The 21,445-nt window shown below is 43.5% G+C and overlaps 1 protein-coding gene across 1 annotated transcript in view; it reads left to right on the top strand.

Moving 5' to 3' along the window:
- Window positions 1-21,445, top strand: part of FNDC3B (fibronectin type III domain containing 3B) — a 538,015-nt gene that overhangs the window by 466,565 nt on the left and 50,005 nt on the right. Inside the window, exon 23 of the mRNA XM_075340617.1 lies at window positions 8,653-8,865. Coding sequence (XP_075196732.1) covers window positions 8,653-8,865 — 213 coding nt within the window. The remainder of the gene's footprint in view (window positions 1-8,652; window positions 8,866-21,445) is intronic.

Genomic DNA, 21,445 nt, shown 5'->3' with positions numbered 1-21,445 from the left:
GGTGAAGCGGGTCACAGGAGGCAGAGGTTGTGCTGGCAGCCGCGGCGGGTCAGTGGCGTCAGCCGCGGCGGGTCCGTGGTGGCAGTGGCGGTCCGTGGCAGCAGCCGCAGCGGGTCAGTAGTTGCAGCAGCATCATTTCAAACTGGGACACCTGTCGCACAGCCACCCACCCACACGCACAGAGTAGCAGCCAGCAGGCCACCTGCCCACCCACACAGAGAGGCAGCCATCACCGACAGGCACCCGGCTGCCCGCACGCAGCCACAGGCACCCGGCTGCCCGCACGCAGCCACAGGCACCCAGCTGCCCAAACACACCCGGTCTGCGCACAGACAGCCCCCCCAGTAAGCTTTATTCGGATTTTAAGATGCACCCCTCATTTTCCTCCCAAATTTTTGGGAGGAAAAGTGCATCTTATAAACCCAAAAAATACGGTAATCAGTTTTAATGGCATTTGCCATATCCAGACTAGTCCATCAGACCGCCAGATAGTGAAGCATGACTTGCCACTCAATAGAACTCTAAAGCGGGCTTTACATGCAACGACATCGCAAACGAGATGTCGTTGTGGTCATGGAATTCGTGACACACATCCGGCCTCATTAGCAACGTTGTTGCGTGTGAAACGCAGGAACGACCGTTAACGATCAAAATTACTTACCTAATCGTTAATCGTTGACACGTCATTCTTTTCCCGAATATCATTGCTGTTGCAGGACGCAGGTTGTTCATCGTTCCTGCGGCAGCACACATCGCGATGTGTGACACCGCAGGAATGAGGAACATCACCGTACCTGCGGCCGCCCGCAATGAGGAAGGAAGCAGGTGGGCGGGATGTTCGGCCCACTCATCTCTGCCCCTCCGCTTCTATTGGACGGCCGCTTAGTGACTCCGTTGTGACGCCAAACGAACCGCCTCCTTTCTGCCAGCCACAGCGACATCGCTAGGCAGGTAAGTATGTGTGACGGGTCCTAGCGATGTTGTGCGCCATGGGCAGTGATTTGCCCGTGACGCACAACCAACGGGGGCGGGTGCTTTCACCAGCGACATCGCTAGTGATGTCGCTGTATGTAAAGCCCGCTTAACACATTTCTACTGCTCCATTGTCCAGTGGCATTATACTTAACACCAGTCCATCTGATGCTTGGCATTTTTAAAACACCACTCTTTTGGACTATCTAGTGATGAATGAGCTCTGCCATGCTCGGGTACTCAGTACTTGTAACAAGCAGTTGAATGCTCAGATGAGCGTGACTCGAGTACCGTAGTATAATGGAAGTCAAGGGGAGCTCAAGCATTTTTTTTAGAAGATTTCCCGTAAAAATGCTTGAGTCCCCCATTAATAATTAATAATAACTTTTTTATTTATATAGCGCCAACATATTTCGCAGCACATTTACAATTCAGAGGGGACATGTACAGAGAATGAGACATTACAAAATAACAAAATTCAGATACCAAGAGGAGTGAGGGCCCTGCTCGTGAGCTTACAGTCTGAGGAAATAGGGGAGGTACAAAAAATGAATGTGTGGGGAAAAACTTGTCATGTATGGTCCAGCCATCCATTTAATAGGGGATTCAAAACCAGCTGTATGGACCGGTCGCCGGACAGAATTTATACATAAATTCCCCATTGACTTCAATTATGCTCGGGTCGCGGTCATCTAAGCATTAATTGCTCGTTACGAGTACCGAGCACCCGTGCATGGTAGTGCTCGCTCATCATTACCCTAGAGACTTGGAAGATTTCCTGTAAAAATGCTTGAGTCTCCATTGACTCCATTATACTCAGGTACTCGAGTCACACCCATTCGGGCGTACAACTGCTCGTTACAAGTGCCGAGCATGGTAGTGCTCGCTCATCACTAGCCTGTCCTTTCTGTTTATTTTTCAGCCGAAGTCACATGCTGTGTATACTGTCTCGCAATTTTAAGTTGTAATAGTCATATTAAGCTATACAACATATATTATGCCCCCCCCCCCCTTTCCCTCTCAATACTCCCACCCATCAAAAACCTAAAAATAAAAATCTTAAAGTGATAAATTCCTAGCTGCCTTCAGCAGTAACTGGAGGGAGCCTCACTGGATGCTATTTTATACTTGCGTTGAATGGTGGTGAAGCTCCCTTCAGTGGTGGCTGTAGCTGGCCAGGACTTTATCATGTACGGTAATTTGTTTAAATTATTTTCATTCATTTTATTCATACTGTCAAGTTTGCCTTTTTACTTTAGTGGAATATGAAGGATAACATATTAAGTAGGTGCATGAGCTTCCAAAGGTGACCTTTTGTTGTCTTTCAGACAGGGTACAACATGACAAGTATGTACGTTAGCCACATACTTCACCATTATTCATTGATATTCTAGGCATAGGCAAAAACTGATTTGCAGAAAATAACACACCGAAATCATGGATGTGCAGCACAGCTAAGTATACAGTACGTCCACAAGTAAACTAGGACGGCTTGTTCCTTAAGTTGCCAAAAATCTATATTAATAAAGATCACCAATATCTCTGGACAGACTCCTCATTTCCATTATTCTTTACCAGATACAAACAATGGTTCTTTTTCTTGTACAACAGCTATCTACTGTAAGAGCTTTGCTTTCAATGGACTGTTAAGTGGACAAAAGCCGATATGTTCTTGCTCATTTGTGTGAAAAACACATTTGTAAAGGACTGAACTGATGTCCAATTACAGTCATGCATTTTTTTTACTTTCTAAAACTTGCTTTATTTGGCTGACTATAATGTTTACACCACATAATGAGAACATTTGTATAAATCAGCAGCTCATTGCTCTGTCACCATATCCTCCGACAACAGCCCAGAATAAAGGCTTGCACCTAGTAAACACATCCGTGCTAGCTGGCAATAGGATTTTACATGTAAATGTTATTTCCGTTATCTATACGCATTATAGATTGTAGACAAATAATTAAAAATCTCAAGGGATATTACCAAAGTAAAGGAGTTCACATACTGCTTAAATGAGATTCTTATTTTAAATTCAGTTTTTCCTCACTTAATCTGTATTTAAAATAAAAAAACCTTGGTTTTTTAAACTGGTCATTGGGGCTTCCTGTTCTTTCAGGAAATCCACATGTACAGTACATTAGCAGCAATAGATTGACTCAGACCTCATCTTTGTATTCAAGTATATCTTGTACCAGGTCATTTGAAAGGAAAGGCAAGGACAGTCAGCTTTGATCGCATATATACTAAACAATATAAATATAAATACAACCTGTTTTTTGTTTTTGCTCCCATTTTTCATGAGCTGAACCAAAAGCTCTAAGGCTTTTTCTGTGTATACAAAACACCTTTTTCTCTCAAATATTGGTCACAAATTTGTCTAAATCTGCGTCAGTGAGCACTTCTCCTTTGCGGAGATAATCCATCCCCCTCACAGGTGTGTCATATCAAGATGCTGGTTAGACAGCGTGATTATTGCACAGGTGTGGCTTAGGCTGGCCACATTAAAAGGCCACTCTAAAATATGCAGTTTAATTAATTACACAGCACAGTGCCACACATGTGGCAAGTTTTGAGAGAGTGTGCAATTGTCATGCTGACTGCTGGAATTTCCACCAAAGCTGTTGCTCGTGAGTTGAATGTTCATGTCTCCACCATAAGCCATCTCTAAAGGCGTATCAGAGAATTTGGCAGTACATTTAACCGGCCTCACAACCGCAGTCCACATGTCACCACACCAGCCCAGGACCTCAACATCCAGCATGTTCACCTGAAGGATCATCGGAGACCAGCCACCCAGACATCTCCTGCAACAATCTGTTAGCATAACCAAAGAATTTCTGTGGCAACTGTCAGAAATAGTCTCAGGGAATCTCATCTCCATGCTAATCGGTCTCATCACGGTCTCTACCTGACTGCAGTTTGTAGTTGTAAGCGACTTGAGTGGACCAATGCTCACATTCAATGGCGGCTGGCGTTGGAGAGGTGTTTTCTTCACGGATGAATCCAGGTTTTCACTGTACAAGGAAAATGGCAGACTGTCAAATGGTGGCCACATAAGATATTGATTGATTTTCTGACCCTCCCAGACCTCCTCAATACTGTAAAGCTGCACGGTTTAGAGTGGCCAGCCTAAGGGGTACTTTGCACGCTGCGACATCGCTAGCGATCTTGTTAGCGATGTGAAATGCTAGATCGCAAGTGCAATCTTTCGAGATCGCACATGCGTAAAATGACTTATTTGCGATCTCGAAAGATCACACTTGCGATCTAGCATTTCACATCGCTAACGAGATCGCTAGCGATGTTGCAGCGTGCAAAGTACCCCTAAAGGTACCTTCACACATAACGACTTACCTGCGATCCCGAAAACGATGCGACCTGATAGGGATCGCAGGTAAGTCGCTGGGAGATCGCAGGTGAGATGTCACACAGTCAGATCTTACCAGCGATGCAGAACAATACAGATCGCAGTAGCGACCTGTATAATGATCTCAGCAGTCACTGTCACCCTGTCACACAGCGTCACACACAGCGATGTGTCCTGCCCAGCAGGACATCGCCTTTGAAGAAAATGGCCTGGACCATTCTGCAACGACCGGCGACCTCACAGCAGGGGCCTGATCGCTGGTAGGTGTCACACATAACGAGATCGCTAACGGGATCGCTACTGCGTCACCAAACGGTGACTCAGCTGCGATCTCGCTAGCGATCTCGTTATGTGTGACGGTACCTTAAGGCACACCTGTGCAATGATCATGCTGTCTAATCAGCACCTTGATATACCACCCCTGTGAGGTGGATGGATTATCTCTGCAAAGAAGTGCTCACTAACCCAGATTTAGACAAATTTGTGAATTATATTTGAGGGAAAAAGGCCTTTTGTGCAGATGGAAAAAGTCTTAGATGTTAGAGTTCAGCTCATGAAAAATGAGAGTGTAAACAAAAATGGTTGCGTATATATTTTTGTTCAGTACATCATTCTCTAGATAGCTCCATAAATATTATACATGCACCTAGTCTTTTTCTGCATTCCCATGACTTGAAAAGTTATTTGTTCTAGCACTGTGAAAGTTACTTATCATATAAATACTTAAAATCAATTCTTAAAAAAATATAATTTTGGGCAGATATTAAAATACACATTTTCAACACCGGAGAATGCTATTCATTAGTCCAAACACTTTGTCATAAATACTAAAAAAGATAACCTTTTGGTAATACATGAGTATAAAATTGTTTGTAGCTTTTCAAGAGAAAAAAAAGTGTTAAAATTCTTCTCGACGTGGTTCCTTAATGTCCCATGTATAGCCAGACTGGGAAAGCATTAACTTAGGTCTCTGGACACTTAACCAAGTAAAAATGCATTCCTTTACATCAAATCTGGGGTGTCATGTAATCTAGAAGTTGCCTCTCTTCTACATGATGTTTTGTAGTCGCTTTGGGGTATGGATAGCGCAATGAATGAGTTAATTATCTGGGAATGATCATATCAATTCATTCTCATGTCATCTTGTCGATGATTAATTCGCTGGTGAGATTTTTCTGGTCTAGGAGCACTGGCGAGACTGTAAATAGAATTCTCATTGCCATGTTTATATTATTAGGTCAGGAGTAGTATTTTTCATGTATTTAGGCCATATTTTAAAGTTCAGACCTTTTGCTGGATTTTAGTAGCAACTAACTGATCTCCAGCAGTTTATGTTTAGAAGCAACACTAGGAAAATAATGAGAAAAATGTTCTAGCTGAAAAATGGCAATAAACCTATGAAACATGCTAATAAATCTCTCAGAAACAATATTGGGGTAATTTATGATGTCAATATAGAAGTCACATTGCTCATCTTCTTTTTACACTCTTGCAGCTATATACAGTATTATATACATGGAACATCCCCAGTTGGGCATTTTGGAAGATAGCGCACTATGCCCACAGGGACATTTTATCTAATTTCCACAGAACACGTACATTTTGTGAGATTTGATGCCCATTTTCTTCATCTAATTTTATACATGATATAGTGTCATGTGAGAGATTCCTATTATCGCTTGTAGCCCTGAATGAAAAAAATTTTTGAGTCCTGGATTGTAGTGAATATGGGAAAAGATTGTACTTGGATTAATTCACTCGCATACTATATGCTACACTATCCAAATCAAATTAGAAGGGTTTCACCAAATTTCAACATTCTCCCCTCTTGATTGGATGGGAATAACCTACTGGATTGTTGAGTGGTCAACCTCTGGGACCTATCACAATACCAAGAACAAAGATATGTAGAGTCCCATCAGATTGGAGTGGAGATTGGGCATGCTCACTTCCACACCATTCTCTATGGGATGGTCATTAAAAGCCACATACAGCACTCTGCTATCTCCAGCAGATCCTTGGAGAATAAATGGAGCAAAGGCATGCATGCTTGGCTTTTACTCTTCTTCTAAACCTCTACATTACTAACTTGTATGTACAGTGGTGAAAATAAGTATTTGATACACTGCCAATTTTGCTATTTTTCAAACCTACAAAGAATGGAGAGGTCTGTCATTTTTATCATAAGTACACTTCAAATGTGACAGACAGAATAAAAAAAATCCAGAGAATTACATTTGTATGATTTTGGAACAATTAATTTGCATTTTATTGCATAAAATAAGTATTTGGTCACCTACCAACCAGCAATAATTCTGGCTCTCACAGGCCTGTTTTTTTTTTCTTTAAGAAGCCCTCCTATTTTGCACTCATTAAATTGCACCTGTTTGAACCCATTACTGTATAAAAGAAACCTGTCCACACACTCAATCATACTCCAACCTCTCCACCATGGCCAAGACAAAAGAGCTGTCTGACACCACGGGGACAAAATTGTAGATCAGCATAAGAGTCGCAAGAGCTACAAAGCAAAAGCAAGCAGCTTGGTGATAAGGCAACAACTGTTGGCTCAATTATTAGAAAATTGAAGAAACACAAGATGATTGTCAATCTTACTTGGTCTAGGGCTCCATGCAAATCTCGCCTTTTTGGGTAAGAATAATTCTGTGAGAGGTCAGCAATCAGCCCAGAACTGTATGGGAGGACCTGGTCAATGACCTGAAGAGAATTGGGACCACAGTATCAAAGATTACCGTTAGTAACACACTATGCTGTCATGGATTAAAATAGTGCAGGGCATGCAAGGTCCCCCTGCTCATGCCAGCACATGTCTAGGCCCATTTGAAATTTGTCAATCACCCTCTGGATGATCCAGAGATGTTTACGTGTCAGATGAAATCAAAATAGAACTTTTTGGTATCAACTCCACTCAACTCCGCTGTGTTTGGAAGGAGGAGGAGTACAACCCCAAGAACATCATCCCATCTGTGAATCATGGGGATGAAAAATTATACTTTGGGGGTGATTTTCTGCAAATGGGACAGGACGACTGCACCGTATTGACGGGAGGATGGATGGGGTCAGGTATCAAGAGATTTTGGCCAACAACCTCCTTCCCTCAGTAAAAGTATTGAGGTTGGGTTGTGGTTGGATCTTCCAGCATGACAATGACCTGAAACACATAGCCAGGGTAATAAGGAGTGGCTCTGTAAGAAGCATTTCAAGGTCCTGAAGTGGCCTAGCCAGTTTCCAGACCTGGACCCAATAGAAAATATTTAGAGGGAGCTGAAACTCAATGTTGCCAAGTGACAGCCCTGAAACCTGAAAGATGTGGAGGAGTGAGCCAAAATCCCTGCTGCAGTGTATGCAAATTTGGTCAAGAACTAAAGGAAATGTCTGACCTCTGTAATTGCAAACAAAGATTTCTGTCCCAAATATTTGTATCAGTTGTGTTTTTCTATAGTATCCAATACTTATTTCACGCAATAAAATACAAATTAATTATTTAAAAATCATACAAGGTGATTTTCTGGATTTTTTTTATTCTTTTGCCATATTTGAAGTATACCTACGATAAAAATTACAGACCTCTCCATTCTTTGTAGGTGGGAAAACTTGCAAAATCAGCAGTGTGTCACATATTTATTTTCCCCACTGTACCCATGCAGTATAGAATGTAATAATGTCTGGCATTATATGTTATTATTGTTTCATAATTTTTCAATGAAAGGTTTTCATTTTCATCAAATCTTAGAACGTGGTTTAGTTCAGTTTTCTGCAACCTTTTATTGAAGGAAGCTCTCATCCCATGTCAAAATTTGAGGGAATGGACCGAGAATTATTGTAGGTTCAGTATTGCATTTGGACTCCGTATTTGTTCATCTTTTTAAAATCACTTTATGCTAAAATATTTCCGTTTACGAAGAAAACCTTTTCTAAACAATTTATCATTCCTTTCCCAGGACTGTAACATTGTTTATGCGCTACTTTGATTTACCATAGTATTTAGACCCTGTGAATTTAATTTTCCTACATGGATTATACAGTCATTTAGGGATTTTTTTTTTTTCTTTCTACAAGTGAACATACAATAGTTTGTGATAAAATTGTATAGCTGACTAAATTGTCCCATTACCCAACAGCTCAGTAATGGCTGCACTGACAAAAAGATCACACTGTGCCAAAGTGAATTTTTAGTGATAATAGTTTCTAAGTTGGTTGCAAAAACTTAAGAAAATGCCATGAAAAGTAGCTGAGAGCTGTTCCATCACGGCTTTTCTTACACTGTCTTTCTTTTTTGCTTCAAGAATCCGAATTCAAGCAGTGAATGAAATTGGAGCTGGACCATTGAGTGAAGCAATCAACGTAAAGACGAGCCCTCTTCCCCCACTACCTCCTCGGCTTGAGTGTGCCGCTGCCGGACCCCAGAGTCTGAAATTAAAGTGGGGAGAAATTGGAACGAAGTTTCAGGCATCGGATGATGTCATCTTCATCCTCCAAATAGAAGACAAAAATAAAAGGTACATTTCCAGTGATTTCTCCACGTGTTTTAGTTTTGTCATTATTCTCTTAGCACATTATGTCCTCTTGCTTTATTATAAACATCATTTTGTTTGACCTGTGAGAGACACTACTGTCCATCCTCTGGTTCATTAATCATACTCCATGTACCATGGGTTTTCCACAACAACAAGGGTTTTTTTTAACTCTGTTCATACAGAAGCACGAGATTTAACTTTCCATCCTCTGTATTTACTCCTAAATTCATCAGAACAGGTCCAGTTGGTTCCCCTCTACTTTTTCTTTTCTGAAAGTAGCATTTGAAGGAAGTTTGTCAGCATAAGTTGTCTGTTGAAACCAAGCACAGCAATTTGTAAGGGACATAACACTAATAAAAGTTGCAAGAGTTAACACCTTATGGTTTGCAGCATAAAAAAAATCCCACAAAGTATAAACAACTCAATAAACCAAAATGGTGCAAAAAATACAAGTATTAAATAATTGACTACTAAAGTCAAGTGTTCTTATAGTTTGTTCAGGGTTCTCATAAGATGAATATTTCCATTTAAACCACCATGTATCACTGCCAGATCCTCCATAACACATAGCATCCAGGGAAAAACATTCTCTGGTGCTATTTCTATAAGACAAAGAAAACTGCAAATTATCGCAGCAAAAAAGACAAATAAATGTAACAACCTTTAGTTAAAACTCATCAAAAGACATGAGTAAAAAGATCAAATACAAGAGAATGTAATTTCTACCACCCAGGATAGACCCAATACAGATTATAGATCATAATGCACAAAACTATATATGTCCATACCATATTGTCAAAGGCCAAGTGGCCAGACAACCTAACAAGATATAAAAAATAAATATAACCAAAAGTTGGCAAATTTGAAGGGCAAATAGTAATAAAGAATAATGGATAGGGAGAGACCAGTGTGTAAATATTCCAATCCCAATGTGTGTTTCGCTCTATCTTCTTATGAATATAGGGTGAAACTAATGTGCTTTTGTATGGGTACTCACCAATATAGATAGAGAGCTGTTGAATTGGTGCTGGTGCGGGCCGTGCCATGCACCCAAAAAGACTGAGTCATCAGTCCGGCCTTCAGCTGACTCGCCAGTTAGGGGCGAGAAGTAGGCAGAGTTAGATGATGGGTTACCCTTTAAGCCTGATGCCAGCTGCGGTGAACGACCACCAGTAGTAATAGAATATGTAGGGGAGATAAACTTTGTATGACCTGTTAGACAGGGTGGACCAATAAAAATATTTTATAATACGAGACGGGGCACTGTGAATAGAAATTATGATATGTAGCGGTGGGTGTGGCATAATTAAATGAAATAGACCTATATCATGCATATGTGTGACGCTCTGGACTAGCCAGGTAGTCACAGGTAGGCCTTTACACAAACACCTTCCCCCCTTAATAAGGTGACAGCAGCCAACCTACAAAACCCGTGTCACCTCCCTCAGGGTTTGATGTTCACACCAGGGGGCAGAGCCAGGCAGTTGGCCACGCCCACCAAGGAGTTCACAAGCCCTGAGGCAGGAAAAACAGTTCATTCCCCGTGGGGAGCACAGTGTTAGTAGTGTAGATTAGTTTTGACAGGGAAGTGGAGTGGAGTTCAAGTGCAGACCTGTGTCCAGGTCTGCCACAGTTTAACCCAAGGTGTCTGGGTCGGAGCCCAGTCACCTCTGGCAAGGAGGCAGACTGTGATGGCCACCTGCAAGATTTGGGTTTACAGCCGGTGGAACCGTAAGGGACCAGGACCGGGTAGTGGCCCGCCGGTACCAAACCGGGGAACCGATTGGAAACCGGAGCACCAGGAGGGGTACTCAGACCCAGTACGAGGCCCAGAAACCACTGGACCGAGTCGAATCCACTGATTGAGGACTGGACTTTAGGTCCTTTCCCACCTAAGATCCGACTGAAGACAACAGCCCAACCATAGGGATAGAAAGCCACCGCCCTGGCATCGAGATCCCACGGGCCAGCGTCTGCGGGCAAACTGGCTCTACCGGAACACACAAGGCTGGGGAGCGGACTACCGTTGCTCAGGCATAGGAGTCATAATTTCTACCAAAAGTGAGGTGCAGGATAAAGGCGGAAACCACCAACCTGAAAAGGGGAAAAGCGCAGCCGGCTGCGGGCACCGTCCACCATCTTGTTTGGTTTACCAGAGACTCCAGCATGTCTGTAATAGTGAGTACAACAGTGCCTTCGGTCCGCGCACCGCACCGACACGCCAGCACGCATCCATTCCCCCGCCTCAGCACCTCCCTCGGGCCCCCGGGACCATCATCCCCCTACCCACGGAGGGGTCAACACCAGGCTGCGCAACACCGTCCCCGGCAGCCTAGTCAATGGCAGCGGTGGTGTCCATCCATTCACCACAACCCGTGGGTGGCGTCACGAACTTAATCCCCAAACAACTGTGGCCCCGGCCGTGGACCTCTCCACCGAACACCACCCCTCACGTAGCGCCAAACCCCTTTCAGAGCGACGTGACCCCCTGGGTCCGGGAGGAGCTTGAGCCACCCACCAGAACCGAGCCCGGATCCGAGCGGCTCGGCCGTGACCGAGCGCTGGGCGGTACACATACGCTTCTTCTGGCGTCACAAACAGGATCCCCAAACAACCTCGGCCCCGGCCATGGACCTCTCCACCGAACACCACCCCTCACGTAGCGCCAAACCCCTTTGAGCGACGTGACCCCCCCTTGGTCCGGGAGGAGCTCGAGCCACCCACCAGAAACGAGCCCGGATCTGAGCGGCTCGGCCGTGGCCGAGCGCGGGGCGGTACATATGCAGATAAGTACATGCCTCATATAAAAGTTTTAAGTATTTAGCTGAATAAATATCATCAATATAAAGAAAGAAAAGTAAGTGGGACAAGCAGACATTCAACCATAGTGTAAAATAGGAAATATTTATGAAAGTGCAATGTATTTTACTAAGATAAACATAACAGTGCTTTAAAGCACCACTCCAGGTTTGTTTTTTATTGCACTGCTGGAGTGGTACTTTAAGTCTAAGGCCCCTGACCCCTGTCTTATACTCACTTTACAGCATCTTCATCTGTTTCCAGCATTGCATCGATCAGTCTCTGGCGATTTGTGACCTACCGGCAGCGCCAGTATTTTCACCATTTCTACATCTCTTGGCAGAAAAAATGCAGTGGCAAAAACACGTGTTTTGCTATGGTTTTGCCACGTCTTTGGTGCATTTTGCATGCATTTTTGCTGCGTTTTTTATGCGTTTTCCATGCATTTTTCACCTTTTGTTTTTCTAGGTTTTGTAGACCCCAATGAATGCTATATAGATAAAGGTTATAGACAGACAGACATATAAGTGCACAACCACCCGACATATAAAATGGCACCCTTTGGAACTTATTGGACAGCTTTTTATTATTAAATAAATGAAAAAAACGACGGGTGAGTTTTGATAACCAGCCAAGTTAAAGCAGACAACTGTGAGCTGATGTTATCAGGCTGGGAAGGTCCATGGTTATTTGAGCATTCCCAGGCTAAAAAAAACAGCCCACAGCTGCCCTAGAAGTGGCACATCATATTAGATGCGCCAATTCTGGCGCTTTACTTTTGCTCTTCCCGATTTTCCTGGTGTGTTGGCAATCGGGGTAATTGTAGTTTGGGTTGATGTCAGCTGTGTAGTGTCAGCCGGCATCAAGCCCTGGTGTTCGTAATGGAGAAGCATCTCTCAAGCACCCCCATTACTAACCCAGTAAGTGAAAAGAAAAAAAAAACGGACCCAAAAATACTTTATTTGAAAAAACACTCCCCCACACTTTCAATAAACAAAAAAAAGTCCTCACAGGTCCACCGTAGTCCAGGGAATTCACCTGAAAGATATAAAAATAGAAAAATAAAAACAAGTCACAATTCCTCGTTTACCAATTTATTAAAAAGTAAAGTTCCCAGGTCCTACGTAGTTCAGCGGTTCTATAAGTTTATGGACCATTGTTCTGACGCTCTATAGTTTTACACTGTAAAAGCCACTTCTGGGTCACAAAGAGCCTGAAGAGCAGTAACATCACTCAGAAAGGGACTGAACTGTGCGGGATCTCAGAGAAGGCGGCGATAGATTAATAAATGTTAACACATAATCCATACTTGCATGTTCATCAGATATCCTATGCTCTGAAAGCAAACCATAAAGAATTTCCATTCACTGACTGCAATTAGAAAACAGTGAAGACTTGATACAGAAATATATATCAGAAAACTGACATTTCTCTTCATACAATGCGCTTTGTTGGAAAATGGAATCCTTGCAAAAAAGTCTTATCTGTTATTCATCTTGTAATCTGCCGCATTTTCTGGCTGTGATATGAGCAGCTGATCTAATTGTAATCTGTGATCATTTCTAGACCATATATACATCACACCTGGAAAGCCTTACATGTTATCAATAAGGGAACGTTGCCTAACAAGACTCCTCGCCATAAAGCCTTTACAAGGCAAATTAAAATACCATTGACTTAATTGTGGAGGTTGGTATATTGATGGAAGGATACCACAATATCAGATGAATATTGACAACATTGATACTCTTGAGTTAAGGAGGCTAACAGGAAAGGTCTTCTAATTACTGATCAGTGGTCTTCATCATGTGTGTCATTAGCGCCTGCCGCTCGGCTCAGATGACCTGGTAAAGTGCCTAATAAGTGACTGATTATATCCCCTAAAGCAGAAAGTGACCAGAAAGAATACAGTACAGAGAAATCCTCTTATTGTAACATTATCAGTTCTCAAAAACACATTAAATCATACATTCATTTGTTTATTACTAGAAATGCCTATCGCAGTCCGAGGCTCTGTTCATGGCTGTTTTCATTTCCTTTCTTTTCTCAAAAGAGCAGAGAATAGAAAATGACGGAAAACTTGTATCACATGATATTGACAATGGGTTGTTTGGGTTCTGCCATGGTGTCCGTCATTACAGCTGTGACAATCTACAATGGAAGCTCCAAAAGAAGCCACCAGTGTGGTTGTGAAGAGCACCTGAGAAGACAAGCAGCCATTGTTATTATACATCAGCAAATACTGTAGATTTAATAAGAAACTTTGCTTTTGATTTACGAGTCAGTTAGCATATAAAAGGTTATTGAACATAACAATTACTTTTATTTTCCACTTTTTTAACTTTTGTGCTTTTTCTTATCTTGGTCATTCGACGCCAAAAATGAAGGGATAGAATGTTAATACTGATGTTTATTACTCTGGCAAGTATAATTCCAATCTACTGAGATTTCTCCAATCCCTACATAACTAAGGAAAACACAGAAGATTCATAGACAATCAAGGATGGAGCTGCAAAACATAAATTTGCATAGTTCCAGAACCTAAGGCAGGATTGCATCAATCATAGAGCAGCAGGCACAACTAGTCAGATGTTGCATCCATGCCTAAACATGAGAAGCAATTCCTGTCCAGAAGAAGGGATGGAGTAGGTAGCAGCAAGAGATTGTGGACAGTGGCAGAACATATTGCTTTACTGTTAGGCTGATTATAGGTGGTAGAGAGTCTAAAGTTGGCCTCACCTATTGAATAAAAGTGATTTCAGTTGGAACCACTGTTTCTTATGACGATAGAAACTAGTTAAGAGCAAGCACCATGCTCGGGTGCTCAACACTAGCAGGTTGGACTCTTGGATGGGCTTGACTTGAGTACCGAGTATAAAGGTAGTCAATGGGAAATGTAAGCATTTCTCCAGAAGAGCTTCTGAAAAAATGCTCAAGTTTCCCATTGACTTCCATTACACTCTGTAAATGAGTTGAGCCCATCTAACCTGCTTGTTTTGAGTACTGAGCATCCAAGCATGGTAATGCGCTATCATCACTAATAGACACATGTTAGATTTCATTTCTTTAGAGATTAATCATTGCCATGGAAGAGTCTGGCAGCAGCCTATTACTTTCTGCCCAATTAAAAAAAAAATGGGTCAAAGCATGCATGTTTGTTTACTTTACCCAGAGTATTTCCCATGTGATGATATAAGTAATGAATAATGCATCCTGATTTGGATTGACCGGCTCAAGTCCAAGTATAGGTAAGGCATTGTTTTGTATGTATACAGATTTGTATTTTGTTTGTTGACCTTGATATAAAATATGGTTATGTAAATTACATTTGGTATTATCTGTGTGATTGTGTTTCACTAATTGCTGTAATTGTCGGTACTAATGCCTAGTACCAGACCTGTTTCCATTCCGTAATTGAGTGACTATTAATTTATGATGGCTCATGTTGAGTTTCCTAGTTTGAACCTAGTGTGTAGGACTGGTGGTGAATACTGAAGAGTTTACATAGAGTTGTACATGAACTCATATGCTCTGTGTCTTTGAGTGACAATACAATGATTTACTGTATTATCTTCTGCAGTTGGAGAGGTGATACATTTTCATCTCAGGTATTAGATTCTGAATAATCATTGCAGGAATTAATGATATGAGGATAAAGTATAAACTCTGAGCAGATAACCACATGTTCAAAATTGCTTGTTATAATACTCAAGAACTTGGCGCTGAAAATCTCATCGTTGGTGAAATTTGCAATACCCCAGATGGAATCTGTAGAACGATTACAGGTTTATGGAAAAAATGACTGACCTCGCAGCCTTATCTTTGTTGAAATATGTACCGGCTAAGCTAGGCTGACATCACATTTTCACCCTACATCAAACATATTTCTTTTTTGGCTATTGCTCTGCTATTGAATACGGTACTTAGACTAGCGGTAATATGCATCCTATAACTGCTATTTAGTACAAGACTCTTTGTGCTACATACTAGATCTGCCATTTAAAGGGAATCTCTCCAAAATGCATTCAAATAGAATCACTGAAATCATAATCTGGATAGTCTCCCCATCATGGCAGCACAGCATATATCCCTTTCTATTTAAGTTATCTTCTAGATGTAACATGTAGCAGAGCTCAGAAAGCTAACCCTGCCTACATCACAGCTTTCTGTGTACACTATCTAGTGACAGTGATCTGCTTATCAGAGAAGGGAATCTGGTGAGTCTAGCAGGTGTGAGATATGTTGTCTGGGCAGTAATAATCTCTTGGTGGGGGTGTGGCCTGGCCAGAGATGTGAGAACAAGCTAAGAGGAGAGCTCCTGGAACTGCCGGTTATCCTGACTTCCACTGGGCCGTGGAGATGACAAAAATCCTCCGTGCAGCAACCAGAGACCACCCTGCACTTATTGCACAGCTTGGACGGAGGTTACATGGCTGGGGGGACGGACGAGCAGGAGGCAGAAGGAGGAGGCGGCAGGAATGGAAGGTACTGCACAAAATGGTGGTGGGACACAGATGCCAGCCTCCAAGGTAGGGAGAGCTGCAGCCATGCATGCTACTGAAAAACTATCTGAGTATTCCAGGGGCACAGAATGTAGGGCTCCCACGGTACACAGAGATGCAGGAGTTAAACTTGGGAGCTCCAGGCAGCACAGCCCCCTCAATGTAGTGGAGGAGGGAGGAGAAATTAATGCAGACTCATTATTATCACAGCAAGGCTTGCAAAACAAGCTGGAGCTCCCTACATCCATGCATAAGAAATGTCCCCCTGAGCCTGCCACAACTCTGCAGGGTGCTGAGCCCACTGTGAAAGACGTGCTTGCAGCTATAGCTCAAAATGGCTCCATGATGACATCCCTCAGCTCCCAGATGGGCCAAATCATGGAGGAGTTATCTGGTGTGAAACAGAGCCTCCAAAAAGTGAATGACCGCATGACTGCGTCAGAGGGGAGAATCAGTGACTTAGAGGACAAGATGCCCCAGGTTACCCGTGACTCCCACAGGCATGATCAGCAACTGGCATTTCTACTTAACAAGACAGATGATTTAGAAAATAGATTGAGGAGAAACAATGTGCGGCTGATAGGGGTTCCAGAAAATACGGAGGGCACAAATCCGTCAGAATTCTTTGAGAGATGGCTGCAAAAAATATTTGGCGCAGAGGTCCTATCCCCCCTGTATGCTGTAGAGAGAGCCCACAGAGTGCCCACCAGACCCCTGCCTCCGGGAGCTCCTCCAAGACCTGTCCTGGTGAAACTACTACATTATAAAGACCGGGATGCGATCCTAAGAGTGGCTAGAAACAAAGGCTCCATAACGGTGGACGGCCACAAAATATGCTTCTTTCCTGATTATTCAGTTGAAATTTCAAAAAGAGGAGCTCAATTCACAGATGTCAAACGACGCCTGAGAAATGCACAAGTCTCGTACTCCATGCTGTACCCAGCGAAGCTCAGGGTAGCTGCACTGCAAGAGACATTCTCAGATGGCTCGATATGAATGAGCAACGGCTCAGGCAAAATCCACAACATTGATATGTAACCCTTTAAGGACTTTATGGGTGATGAATACTCGACTTTCTGCTGCGATTACATAGGATTGGCCCAGTGGATAAAATTATTATGGTACCCATTGATTGGTTCCAGCAGAACTCCCTGGAAGAGGAGTTTGGGTTTCCTTTCTTTCCCTTTCACTTCCAGAGACGGTTTTTATTTTTCTCACTTCCCTGCATTTTTCATTGTTCTCAGGCTTTTTTTTTTTTTTCTTGCTTTAAACCATTTTGGGAAGCGGGAATTTTGCCTCTCTTGTTTCGGCTTCAGGATGGACTGGTGCCCCAGTTTCAACGTTTATGTTGTGGGACAACTGTTAGATGCGGGGGGAGGGAGGGGGGAAATGTTTCTGCAGCTTTAATGATGCTTTTATATTTATGTCTGCTAATGGTTCTCAATGGTTCAGGAAGGTGGAGGAGGGTTGGAACTCTTTGCCGGGTGTGACTGCTTGCACTACTTACGTATAGCACCAGGATGGCGGGTAGGATTAACATTCTTTCTTGGAATGTCCTTGGCTTGGGGACCCCACAAAAAGGGTAGCAGTAATGGAACAGGTCAAATCCCACTTTCCAGCAATCTGCGTACAGGAGACACATTTGGAGGGCGACAAAATGGCATACATGAATCGCTCATGGGTGGGCCATTGTTTCCACTCAACCTACACAGCTCATTCCAGAGGTGTCAGTATCTTAGTCCACAGAGCAATCCCATTTGAGATCATTTCATCCACAGTAGATCAGGAAGGTAGATTCATTTGCGTGCACTGTAAAATATTGAACAAGGAGCTCCTTCTGATAACAGTTTTATATACCGCCTCCATATAATAATACTGTTATGAACAAAATTGCGGAAATGATTAGCAAGGCCCCCAATGTACAGGTGGTGTGCACGGGGGATTTCAACAATATCATTCACCCATATTAGGACAAACACAATGCGGGTACTCACTTAGAACACCATCCTAACTCTAAATTTGGGGGGATGGTGGCTGAACTGGCACTTTCAGATCTGTGGCGAATCAGAAACCCTGGAGTCAAGCGATTCTCGTGCTATTCCAAAACACACAACACTCTGTCCAGAATAGACCTGATCTTGTGCTCGTAGGGTATACTATCAATGGTGGAAAACACAGAATACCTTCCTAGAGGTTTATCAGACCATTCCCCACTGTTGACACGACTTAATATTTTACCTGGGCTTGATCGTACCCGTAGCTTGTGGTCCTTTAATCCCTTTTGGCTACAGATTATAGATGTGGGCCCGGTTGAACTAGCCCTTGAATACTATTTTCAGGACAACTGTACTGGGGTGATGTCGCTTAACACTGTTTGGGATGCCATGAAGGCCTGTCTGAGGGGGTCACTGATACAGGGGGTCAGTAGATCTAAAATTAAGTTGGCACAATTTGAAATTTTTCTTAAAGAACGGGTCCAGACGACAGAATAGAAATACATTCTGTCAGGGGATACACGGGACTTACTGGAATGGAGGGAGGCACAAGAAGCATATGACTCTCACATTAAGGAGTGGGCCACCAACAAAAGACTTTTTTCACAACAGAGATTCTTTGAAGAGGGCGAAAAAGCGGGTCATTTATTAGCGGTGATTACTAAAGCACACAGGGGGAACACATTTGTGGGGGCGCTAAGGGACAAAACCAGGACCATAGTCAATCAACCTGACCAAATTTTGGCTACCTTCTCTGAATTCTACGAACAACTTTACAGTACTAAACTGCAATATGATAGGGAACAGCTTCTTACCTGAAAGACATCCCCTTGCCCTCACTTTCAGATGAGGACAGGGTATACCTAAACAGTGCACTCACACTAGAAGAGTTGCATTTAGCGGTATCCTGCATGCCCAATAATAAGTCACCGGGTTCAGATGGGATCCCCACAGAGATTTACAAAAAGTTTGGAGACATCCTGCTCCCCCAGCTGCTGTCGACCTTCCAGCAAGCAGCCAAAAATGGCTCCTTGCCCCAGTCGATGCGAGAAGCAGTGATAGTTGTCATACCTAAACCTGGCAAGGATCCCCTCATCCCTGACTCTTATAGACCTATCTCTCTGTTACCTACAGATACAGATATCAAAATAATAGCTAAAGTACTAGCTTCCAGACTCAATAAGGTTATACTTTCACTAATCCATTCGGACCAGTCTGGGTTCATGCCTTCCAGATCAACGGCAGTGAATATACGACGGTTACACCTCAACCTACAATTGCCAGTTGATAACTCAGGGGATAGAGTAATTTACTCCCTAGACGCCGCTAAGGCTTTCGACTCTATTGAGTGGGAGTTTCTCTGGGCAGTACTTGACAAATTTGGACTGGGGAGGGACTTTATTTCCTGGGTAAGACTTCTATATAATAACCCTACTGCTAGGATTAAAGTTAATGGATGCCTTACTTCACCTTTTCACCTAGGTAGGGGCACCCGCCAGGGATGCCCGCTATCCCCCTTACTATTTGCTCTGGCCGTTGAGCCTATGGCGGCAATGGTTAGATCCAACCCAGACATAACAGGGTTCAGGAGGGGTGGTCAGCAGGAAAAAATAGCATTGTACGCAGACGACACACTCCTTTTTCTGGCCAATGCAACATCATCACTGCCAAGAGCTATGGGGGTTATACAAGAATTTGGGAAGTACTCAGGTCTATCAATTAACTGGGAAAAGTCTGTATTACTTCCAGTGGATGGAACCACAAACTCACTTAACTACATACACTCGCCTACAGGATGTTGCCCAGTTTAAATATTTGGGGATAATAGTCACCACTCGTGTTGAGGATTATGAGAATCTCAACCTAACCCCTATTCTGTCGAAATTTAAGGATAAGAAGGAAGTCTGGTCTCGCCTGCCCTTCTCAGCAGTTGGCCGCAGTAACTTGATCAAAATGATCTGGATGCCCCAACTATTATACAAGCTACACAACTCTCCACAATGGATCCCACAAAGATTTTTCCATAAGGTAAATGCATTATTCCGGGAATTGATCTGGAGCGGAAAGATGCCGCGCATTAGGCTCGAGACCCTGCAGAGGGATAAAAGTAGTGGAGGTCTGGCGGTACCCAATCCATGGGTTTACTATCTGGCGGCTCAGCTTCAGCACATTAGGGGATGGGAGGACCCTGGAGGGGGGGGGGCACAATATATGATTCTTCAACAATATTTTCACTCCACTAGTCTATATGAGGTTCTAGAGGCAGGAGGCTTCGGAGCTGCTGCTAATAGTTGCCCAACCCTACTACTAATCCAAAAACTTTGAGATAAAGCTAAAAAAACTACAAGACATTCAGGAAATTTCACAATACACCTCTATATGGAAAACTCCATGGTTACCTAACTTGCATCATTTAGAGGGGTTTGGGAGCTGGGCTTTAAGAGGGATAAATAGATTTACACATATTGTGGAGGGGGGCCAACTCAGAGGCTTCCCTCAGTTGCAAGCAGAGTTTGAGATCCAGAATTCGGAGTTTTATAAGTCCTTGCAATTGAGACATGCCTATCAGGCAGAAACCTCTATTACGGGTAGAGCATTGGAGCAGAACAAAGTCATGCTACGCATAGCAACCTCTAGAGGCTCAGCGCGAGTGATCTCTCGTTTATATTGGGATCTATTATATCTGGTGCACCGGAATTGTCCAATAAACGCAAAAGAAAAATGGGAACGAGCTATAGGACCTATTGAGGACAACCAATGGGTAGAAATTTTAGAAAGAATTCCTAGTCTATCACTGGGGGAGGCATATGTCGCGGGCGGAGGAGGGGACGCCGCGCTCTCCCACTGCTGCTCGGGTCCGGCTGCTGCGGCCTGCTGCTGCTCGGTGGCTCGAGCGATGGGCCGGATCCCGGGGACTCTAGCGGCGCTCCTCGCCCGTGAGTGAAAGGGGGGTTTTGGGTGTGGGGATTGGTTATTGTCCGTGACGCCACCCACGGTTGTGGTGATTTGGTTGACACCACCGCTGCTCCGTATGGGGATCCCGGGAAGGATGGTATGGAGCAGCCAGTTGTTGTGTTGCCCCTCCGTGGGTAGGGGTTGGTGATCCCGGGGCCCAGTGATGAGGTGGGAGATGCAGAGCTTGGTGGGGTGCAGGGACGCGGGGGCAGCGCTGTGCCTTGTGGCACTGTGGTACTCACTCAGCCTGAGACGTTGACACAGTTCTCGGTAAACAAACGGCTGGTTGGACAGGTCCCTCGGACGGCTGCA

Source organism: Anomaloglossus baeobatrachus, chromosome 3, assembly GCF_048569485.1.
Source record: "Anomaloglossus baeobatrachus isolate aAnoBae1 chromosome 3, aAnoBae1.hap1, whole genome shotgun sequence".
Classification (NCBI taxonomy): domain Eukaryota; kingdom Metazoa; phylum Chordata; class Amphibia; order Anura; family Aromobatidae; genus Anomaloglossus; species Anomaloglossus baeobatrachus.
This window is presented reverse-complemented; position numbering and strand designations above follow the sequence as displayed.